Source organism: Polyodon spathula, chromosome 1 (genome assembly GCF_017654505.1).
Source record: "Polyodon spathula isolate WHYD16114869_AA chromosome 1, ASM1765450v1, whole genome shotgun sequence".
In the NCBI taxonomy this organism is placed as follows: Eukaryota; Metazoa; Chordata; class Actinopteri; order Acipenseriformes; family Polyodontidae; genus Polyodon; species Polyodon spathula.
The window spans coordinates 2,474,753-2,485,501 of NC_054534.1; the positions used below are offsets into that span (position 1 = coordinate 2,474,753).

Here is a 10,749-nt window from a genome sequence, read left to right on the forward strand (position 1 = left end):
GAATGCTGCTCATTGCCGTTGTGATCAGTGATGTGTTGCCACTGTGAGAAGCTCATTGTAACGGAAATTGCCGTTGTGATCAGTGATGTGTTGCCACTGCTAACGGAATGCTGCCGTTGTGATCAGTGATGTGTTGCCACTGTGAGAAGCTCATTGTAACGGAATGCTGCTCATTGCCGTTGTGATCAGTGATGTGTTGCCACTGTGAGAAGTGTAACGGAAGCTCATTGTAACGGAATGCTGCTCATTGCCGTTGTGATCAGTGATGTGTTGCTCATTGTAACTGTGAGCCACTGTGAGAAGCTCATTGTAACGGAATGCTGCTCATTGCCGTTGTGATCAGTGATGTGTTGCCACTGTGAGAAGCTCATTGTAACGGAATGCTGCTCATTGCCGTTGTGATCAGTGATGTGTTGATCAGTGATGTGTTGCCACTGTGAGAAGCTCACTTTAACAGAATGGGCTAGCGCATTCCTTAACGTTGTAACGGCATGTGTTGTTGCTAAACACTGTGCCACTCTTCGAGTACATTTGCCTACGACGAGTAACGGCAACAACTAGTCACTCTCACAACAGGTGCACTCTTCGAGTAACATTGCCGTTTACGACTGAGCTAAAGGCAACACCTATGTCACGTCACACGGCTGACACTCTGCCACGTAACATTGCCTTACTGGATGAGTCACGCACACTGGAAGTTCACCTACACAACTGGACACTCCTCGAGTAACATTGCTATTACACGTAGTTACGGCTTGATGTGTTGCCACTGTGGAGGAGCTCTTCGATAACATGAATTCCCTGCGGTATTGCCGTTATGTGATACAGTGATGTGTTGCAGCACTAGTAGAGAGCTCATTGTAACGGAACACTGCTCATGTTGCCGGTGTTGTGATCAGTGGATGTGTTGGCGCGAGTAACGAGAAGCTCCACTTGTAACGGAATTCTGGCTCATTGGCCGACGTGGGTTGCATCACAGTGACTACCAGTGTGCACACTGTGAGGAGCCTGACACGAGTAACGGCAATGCTAGACCCTATTGCCGTTGTGATCAGTGTACAGGTGTTGCCACGAGGGCAAGCTAGTTAGAACACAACGTGCACTCTGCGGTAACATTGCGTAAGACGAGTAACGTTGTGACTAGAGTAGTGTGTTGCCACTGTGAGAAGCTCATTGTAACGGAATGCTGCTCATTGCCGTTGTGATCAGTGATGTGTTGCCACTGTGAGAAGCTCATTGTAACGGAATGCTGCTCATTGCCGTTGTGATCAGTGATGTGTTGCCACTGTGAGAAGCTCATTGTAACGGAATGCTGCTCATTGCCGTTGTGATCAGTGATGTGTTGCCACTGTGAGAAGCTCACTTTAACAGAATACTGCTGAAAGCAATGTTGCTCAGTGATGTGTTGCTCACTGTGAGAACGCTCATTGTAACGGAATGCTGCTCATTGCCGTTGTGATCAGTGATGTGTTGCCACTGTGAGAAGCTCATTGTAACGGAATGCTGCTCATTGCCGTTGTGATCAGTGATTTTAAAAGGAATTGGAAATGAAGTTCAAACTGAACTTGACCCCGACCCTGCAACCATATGAGCAGTGAAAAAGAAACCCACAGGAAACATGGATGGTAATTTGCAGGACTTTTATTGCTCAGACACAGACCCAAGGATTCTAGATTCTTTTTAATTGGCACTTATGGTCTGAAAAAAAGAAAAGAGAAATAAAACAATTATATGGGCATGTAAGCCTCAAATGCAAACCCTGTATAAACAGCTCAATAAACAAATGTACACAGTATTTAAACATGCATGCTAGTAACACCCTCTAATCAGGACTCTTGTGTGTCAATAAACTAGGACAGTGATCCTTTAGAGACAAATGATTGGATTAAACAAATACAACACGTACATAAAACGCAATGAGAGCTCTGATGAGTCCTGTGTATTTATACCAATGTTGATCATCTATGCACAGTAAGGGCCACTGGTCCCTCAAGCAAAACATTGATCATGATTAAAATGACTTGGGGCACCCGAATGGAACGTTCCTTTTCAAGAATTCTGATGTCATCATACCCTCATTGTAGTTTACTTTCTAGATTTTGGAAATGTGCATTCCAAGCATGGATCATCTGGTGGGGGGGCAGTGCCAGTTTGGTATGACTGGTAAAATTAGAAAATGTCTGTAATATCATCCTAACACCTTACAAAGTTGTTTGCAAACACCCTTTGTTATACAATGCAATATTAGCATAGCCCCTTAATTACCATCTAATGACACCTACTGGCCCTTTTCTCATGAATAACAGTGCTTCAATCATGGCATGTGCCTCTGTTTTCATTGTAAATGTAGGCAATGCATGCCATTACCTGATCGATCCAGCCATTGAAAGCAGACACGCGGGTGAAGACGGTTGGCTTCCTGATGTAGTTGCAGCCCAGCCCCGACACGAAGCTAGCAATGCCGTGCACCTCCCAGATTCCCAGACTGTTCCGGCAGTTCAGAGGTCCACCAGAGTCACCCTTCAAATGAGAACAAATCACACTTAATTGCAACTTTGGAAAACCTTGTGCTTTTGGAATCCTAAAAATCGTCTATTACAAAATATATCACCGCTAGAAAAGCAACCACACCAGTGCTCTCCAATGGAGATATATGAGAAAAACAACACCAGTGCTCTCCAATGGAGATATATTATAAAAACAACCCACCAGTGCTCTCCAATGGAGATATATGAGAAAAACAACCACACCAGTGCTCTCCAATGGAGATATATTAGAAAAACAACCACACCAGTGCTCTCCAATGGAGATATATGAGAAAAACAACCACACCAGTGCTCTCCAATGGAGATATATTAGAAAAACAACCACACCAGTGCTCTCCAATGGAGATATATGAGAAAAACAACCACACCAGTGCTCTTCAATGGAGATATATGAGAAAAACAACCACACCAGTGCTCTCCAATGGAGATATATGAGAAAAACAACCACACCAGTGCTCTCCAATGGAGATATATTAGAAAAAACAACCACACCAGTGCTCTCCAATGGAGATATATGAGAAAAACAACCCACCAGTGCTCTCCAATGGAGATATATTAGAAAAACAACCACACCAGTGCTCTCCAATGGAGATATATTAGAAAAACAACCACACCAGAGCTCTCCAATGGAGATATATGAGAAAAACAACCACACCAGAGCTCTCCAATGGAGATATATTAGAAAAACAACCACACCAGTGCTCTCCAATGGAGATATATTAGAAAAACAACCACACCAGTGCTCTCCAATAGAGATATATGAGAAAAACAACCACACCAGAGCTCTCCAATGGAGATATATGAGAAAAACAACCACACCAGAGCTCTCCAATGGAGATATATTAGAAAAGCAACCACACCAGAGCTCTTCAATGGAGATATATTAGAAAAGCAACCACACCAGTGCTCTCCAATGGAGATATACAGCTGACTGAGTTCTGGCTGTGGCTCTCATGAAATATCACATTGAAGGGTTTTGGTTTAAATAGACTGTAAGGGTATTAGGTAGAAGCACAGTCACTCAAAATATATTGTCCTCATGCAAAATGTCTAATGAGTAGAAAACTGCTGAAGGGCTTTCTTTGTGTAGCTGCTACTATTCAAACATCTTTTTAGCTACCATATCCATCTACACCCTGATCATCGGTATGCCTCTTTAAACCAATAAGATTATAATCTTAGTCTGCTTGCTATAATCTTCTGATATCCCTAATATTGCTCTGTGTATTTGAGTGGGAGGCCTTTATCACAGGAGAGCAGATTCTCCTCAGCAAATACCAGCAGCTGTCACTGATCTCTCAGAGAATAAACCCAGGCTTTACAGAAATATCCCTGCATGCTATTCTGTGAGAGGTGTTCACACCAGCCAGTTTCATACTGTGTACCAGGCGACAGGGCATTCATCTTGTCTGCTAAAGGGAATAGACTTGTAAATGAAGTAAGCAGCGTGGCATGTTAATTTGAACAGGCAGAGTTTTTGATAGATATTTAAATATCTCTCCACTGGTAATAAGTTCTCCCCTGTCTTCACTTGGTCTGACTTTTTTATCCCCATTTTCTTATTCCTCTTTTTTAATTATTAGATCCAGCACCTTTGTTCAACAAAGTATAACCCTCACTGTAATATTGTACACAATACCAAGTATTGTATACAGTATTAAAGCAAACAAACAAAACATTACTATTCACTAAATAGCTTAATAACATGCTTTCTACTTTATCATGGGCATATTTCATCGAAAATACTCTGTTTGGATAAAACAACATGCATTCAAAAATACTGTCCTGCATTAAACAGCTTTAACAAATGCATGCTTGTGTAATGTTGCAGATCCTTGTGTTCCTGGTCCTGTGTAACTGCTGGTCTACATGGTGCTCATTCTTCAGTTCCCTTGCTGTCTTTGCACCACTGGCTCCTCTGCTGTAACAGGGATTTTCACTCACATTGCACCCTCCCACAACGCCGTCACCGCCCGCGCACACCATGGTGGTCCTGACACCGATACCCCACCAGTCTGGCTTGGAGCAGGTAGCATGGTCAACCACGGGCATCAGAGCCTGCTGGAGATTGTCAGCGATGGGGCCGTTAGCTGAAAGAAACCAGCACAGAGACAACTATTCAGCTTCACAGTGCTGGAGATCTCTGACTCTGAGGATTCAGGAGTTTAACACACAATTCTATAACTATTCAGAGTCACAGTGCTGGAGATCTCTGGCTCGGAGGAGTGAGGTGTTTAACACACAATTCTATAACTATTCAGAGTCACACTGCTGGAGATCTCTGACTCGGAGGAGTGAGGTGTTTAACACACAATTCTATAACTATTCAGAGTCACACTGCTGGAGATCTCTGACTCGGAGGAGTGAGGGTTGTTTAACACACAATTCTATAACTATTCAGAGTCACACTGCTGGAGATCTCTGACTCGGAGGAGTGAGGTGTTTAACACACAATTCTATAACTATTCAGAGTCACAGTGCTGGAGATCTCTGACTCGGAGGAGTGAGGTTGTTTAACACACAATTCTATAACTATTCAGAGTCACACTGCTGGAGATCTCTGACTCGGAGGAGTGAGGGTTGTTTAACACACAATTCTATAACTATTCAGAGTCACACTGCTGGAGATCTCTGACTCGGAGGAGTGAGGTGTTTAACACACAATTCTATAACTATTCAGAGTCACAGTGCTGGAGATCTCTGACTCGGAGGAGTGAGGTGTTTAACACACAATTCTATAACTATTCAGATTCACAGTGCTGGAGATCTCTGACTCGGAGGATTCAGGAGTTTAACACACAATTCTATAACTATTCAGATTCACAGTGCTGGAGATCTCTGACTCGGAGGAGTGAGGTTGTTTAACACACAATTCTATAACTATTCAGATTCACAGTGCTGGAGATCTCTGACTCGGAGGAGTGAGGTGTTTAACACACAATTCTATAACTATTCAGAGTCACACTGCTGGAGATCTCTGACTCGGAGGAGTGAGGTTGTTTAACACACAATTCTATAACTATTCAGAGTCACAGTGCTGGAGATCTCTGACTCGGAGGAGTGAGGTTGTTTAACACACAATTCTATAACTATTCAGAGTCACAGTGCTGGAGATCTCTGACTCGGAGGAGTGAGGTGTTTAACACACAATTCTATAACTATTCAGATTCACAGTGCTGGAGATCTCTGACTCGGAGGAGTGAGGTGTTTAACACACAATTCTATAACTATTCAGAGTCACAGTGCTGGAGATCTCTGACTCGGAGGAGTGAGGTGTTTAACACACAATTCTATAACTATTCAAAGTCACAGTGCTGGAGATCTCTGACTCGGAGGAGTGAGGTGTTTAACACACAATTCTATAACTATTCAGATTCACAGTGCTGGAGATCTCTGACTCGGAGGAGTGAGGTGTTTAACACACAATTCTATAACTATTCAGAGTCACAGTGCTGGAGATCTCTGACTCGGAGGAGTGAGAGTTGTTTAACACACAATTATATAACTATTCAGAGTCACACTGCTGGAGATCTCTGGCTCAGAGGATTCAGGGGTTTAACACACACAATTATGAGTTAAGCACCTCTGTCTAAAAGGGCTTTTTATGCAATTTCAGTCAAATTCAGATCAATGTAATCAAATATGCTAATGGATTGAAAAATTGATTCTTTGTGCTACGGCATGAGCAGGCGTTGAGCTATTTGTATACTTTGTTCTAAAATGTTGCTTGTGAAGCATGGTTCCCCAGCACTATGGCACTTTCCCAGCACTACGTCCATCGACTGTGTTAATACAGTATTACAGGCCCCTTGCATTTACAAATCTGTTCCTTAACACATGTTCAACTAAATATGTGTGGTGCTTGTCTTGATCTCCTGAATTTAGTTTTGAGTGGCATTACCCTAGTAAAAGCATAGCAGAGTATAAGCATGGTAAAGTATAGATAAGCATGGTAAAGTATAGATGAGCATGGTAAAGAATAGATGAGCATGGTAAAGTATAGATAATAAGCATGGTAAAGTATAGGTGAGCATGGTAAAGCCCAGGGAACGGTAAAGTACAGATGAGCATGGTAAAGAATAGATGAGAATGGTAAAGTATAGATGAGCATGTAAAGTATAGATGAGCATGGTAAAGTATAGATGAGCATGGTAAAGCCCAGAGAATGGTAAAGCATATTTCACAACACAGCATATCCTTACTGTAGAGCCTGCCCCAGCCTGTGATGTAGCAGGGTTCATTGTTGGGCAGGATGGCCTCAGGCTCAGGGATACAGGCCAGCTTGATGCTGTCACTCAGAGTCACATGCTCTGCCAGTTTGACCAGGGCAATATCATTCCTATAAGTAAGGGAGCACTTTTAATGTATTGCATTTTCATACAAAACAAGCAGCACCGGTGCAGATGAAACAGGTCAAAGAGGAAGCCACATGCTTTCATTCCTAAAATACAACTGGATTTTTTTTGTTGCAATTTACATAGGTACACTATGTCTCTATCCATACTAAATGTTTCTAGTGTACCTGAATAATACACAATCTGCAGGTGCTGACAATGTGGGGGTGAATAAAGACTCCTCTCTTGTGTGGTAAACATAAACATGTGTCTAACTTTATACTAGTTTAAATACTGCCATAAAAAATTGGAGAAAAAGTAATCAAATCTGAAATTACAGATTTAAAACATCTGAATTAACGATAAAAGAGCTGTTTACAAGGTTTCTAATCACAATAAAACTACAGTGCCCTCGAATCAGTTTTCTATTGCTTAAATAAAACACTTACCCAAGCGCTACAAAAATGGGGTTCCATTTCTGATGAACAAAGAGCTTCTCTGCTGCGATGGCCTTTGATTCAGGCTCCACTTCCTTCAGGTTGTTCTTTCCCACTTCCACTCTGTAGGTCAAATCTTTGCTGGACAGAGAGAAGGGTTGTTAGCAAGCTTTAAAGCACTGTGGGTGATTAAGAGACTGCCAAGTTTAAACATGTAAACAACTACCTGCAGTAAACTAGAGGCACTGTTTAAACAATGGGCGGGACACTGAGATATTATATTACATTTATATAAAAAATAACACCTTTCAATTGGGCATTACACATTATTTCACATTTACTATACTACTACTTAATACTGCTATTAAGGTAGAAAAAAAGTTCAAATGTTGGAATTCAGAGTGTTCGGAAGACCTCTCATGGCTAACTGACATAAAACACACTCTTAAGCACACACCACCTGCCATTTAAGTGTCACTCTTCTCATTCAGCAAATCTACAGATAACTTACACAAGCAAACTAACAATACAAATAATCTTATTTTGGCAATAAAACTCCTTTAGATTTAAAAACAGGAGGTTACATACTGGTGCTGTCACGCAAGTTCTTTGCTAGAAGAAAAGCTAGGTTGTTTCATAGAACTGGGCTGCCATTAAGTCAGTATGTGACTGTAGTGTAAAAACCTTTTCTAACTAATGATTACCAGGGAGTTCCTACAGTGCCATACAAAAATATGCGGATTGCCAGGGCAATTTCGGTAGTCCGAAATGAATCACAAAGATCTTTCAATCCGGGTTTTGCCCAGGCAGATCTAGGAGTGCCCAACAATGCCCGGTCAAAATCCGAAATGATTCTCCGAGATCTTTCATTGTATTGTAGCGTTCTCGCTTCCCACAGACAGGCACATCAAACAAAAAGGCAATCCACAAAAAGGGCGGGTGTGAACCCGGGCTCTCTTGCACTCCAGCGTAGTGCTGATACCGCTGTACAAAAGAGCCGACTCCTTTTATTATTATTACTATTAAAAGTATTGTTCACTAAAAAGCTGAGTTAATACCAGCAACAACAGCTAACCATAGCTTGAATAGTTTTCTGTTCATTGAATTAATAGAGAAAGGAATGGCCAGATGGGTTACAGTAACTAGAGATCTAATCTGAGACCTGAGTATGAATAACGATTATGAATATGAATATGATAATGCTTCATTTCCCCTGTTAGGTTTCTTTGCAAAGGAAGGCAGCTCCTTACTTGATACAGTGAGCAGCAGTCAGAACCCAGTTAGTGGCGATCAGAGAGCCTCCACAAGTGTGCCTCCATTCGTTGTCTCTCAGGTATTGTAGGGAGATCTTGAAGAACGGGGAGAGATACATCGAGATCACGTCAAAGCACTATGATAGTATCTGCTCACCTGTCTCATGTACAGTGATATTACACATGTTCTGTATGATTTTCTGGTGCTACTTTGATCATTATTTACCATGCCTGCTAACTACTGTACAGTATTGCAGAAACAAATTCTTCTGACAAGACTCCCCAGACCTGATGGTGGGGAGATAAGCAAAAAATTAAACCCAGACCTCAAACCCTAGTAGATTAGTGTATTGCCCAGCTTAGTCCACTGCTGGCTGCTTTCACAGACCCTGATTATCACTAATGCTGGACTACCTAATGCAACCTTAGGTAAGGTAGACCAAGATTAATGTTAAACGTGGACTGTGAATCTGTCTGTCTATCTTTTTGCTCAGACAAATAATTTGCCAGTGATGAATGAATGAATTGATCAGCTCCCTGACAAACATATGCAGCAGTAAAGATCCAGTATTTTGGAAAGAGTACTGTACAATAATACAGTAACCAGGCATTGCAATGTCTTATTGCAGCATTGCTATTTGATACTGCAGTGTATTGCGGCAATACTGCAAAAAATAAATACTGCGCTATATGAAAATGTATGCAAGGATTTTTGTTGTTCTGTTCATTTTGTTATTGCATGTTTTTGTTAATATAGAGCTATTAAAGATCCCGCAGTGTACAGGTGCATGACAACCTGTATTCTTACCTGCCATGGCCAGCTGTGAGGGATGGCATCCACTCCATTCACCACCCTGGACAGCACAGGCTGGATAGCCGGGACTCCACACCCGTAGGCTGAGACCAGACAAAGAACATCTTCATACTTTCTAGCCTGTGTTACCTATTACTGCAGCAGACAGCTAGAACTAAAGAGCTGCTCCTGAACCTGGGCGAAGTACCTTCACACAGACTAATACAAAATAATACTAAAAACACACAGTGTCCGAGTCATTGCTGTTAGACCCGTTTACAATGACGGTAAACATCAGAAAAAGGTAAAGGGTCAACAAAAAGAAAAAATAAGAAAATGTAATGTGGAACTACCAACTGTTTGAGCTGTTAAAGGAGTACTGAGCAATGCTTTCAAATAAACTGTATTTCAGTACCTCCTAGTAGCTTACTACCTCTGGGATTATTTATTAATTACAAATCCACAAAAGCAAGCGACTGTGCAAAATGCTCTTTACTCCATATACAATACACTTTAATAGCAGTGCATTCAATTGCTCACATTTCAATAAATAAATCAGAAATACATTGTGCCAGTTTATAAGGAAGTGGATGAATGCTCTGGCTAATTTCCTCATTAGCGTAGTTACGCTTTATAATAAACTGGAAGCACACAGATGATATGCACTTACCGCTTGCAAAGAGAAAGACGACGAGCACAACTGGGATCATTTTCTTTCTTCCTGTGGTGTGGAGACGCTGAACACCTGGGACTTATATACTGTAGCTGCATGTCCTTATCACACACATTGAAGGGGTGCCATGCGATACAGCAGAAGAAACCAAGGCCACCACAGCCAGATAAGATATTCCCATGAATGTTTTACCAGTTACAGTTACAAACACACTGCATGCTAAAAATGGGGTCAATAACTTCAACATTACGAAACAAAAACACAGTAAAGAAAGACATCACTAAAAACAAATTACTATATGAAATCTGATCAATTCTAAAATGGTTAGGTATGCTGATCTGTAATCACACCTTGAATCCCGTCAGGGTCCAGCTCAAGTGGACCACATTCTGGGGAGGTGTTTCCTTTACTGAAGCTGATGATGCATAAACAATATGGTTTCAGGGTGTCACAGCAGAACTCTCACAGAAGGCAGTTCAGGTCTTGAGGCTTGTATTTTTCCATGACTTTGTTTTTGAGTGAAGATATTTGCTGAAAGTTGTTTTCATTACAGCTTTTGTGATGTGAAAAGTGAGTGTGTCGGTCTTGGTCAGAGCTGTTGCTATGAGTATGATTGCTCTGGAAGAATTCAAATATATGTGCCTGTGGCAGAGCAAAGCTCTGCCCTTTTTAAATTGGCAAGGATGGGGTTAATTTCCCCTACCTGCCTGGGT

General features: G+C 41.6%; 1 protein-coding gene across 1 annotated transcript; it reads right to left on the bottom strand.

Moving 5' to 3' along the window:
• Window positions 1-1,633: 1,633 nt before the first annotated feature.
• LOC121329402 (chymotrypsin-C-like) lies at window positions 1,634-10,085 on the bottom strand. Its single transcript, XM_041275020.1, has 8 exons — window positions 10,034-10,085; window positions 9,379-9,467; window positions 8,568-8,665; window positions 7,330-7,458; window positions 6,749-6,885; window positions 4,491-4,636; window positions 2,368-2,520; window positions 1,634-1,698 (listed from the first exon to the last, which is right to left on the bottom strand). The coding sequence occupies exons 1-8, from the start codon at window positions 10,071-10,073 to the stop codon at window positions 1,681-1,683; spliced, it is 810 nt and encodes a 269-aa protein (XP_041130954.1). The 5' UTR covers window positions 10,074-10,085; the 3' UTR covers window positions 1,634-1,680.
• Between the last annotated feature and the right edge of the window lie 664 nt (window positions 10,086-10,749).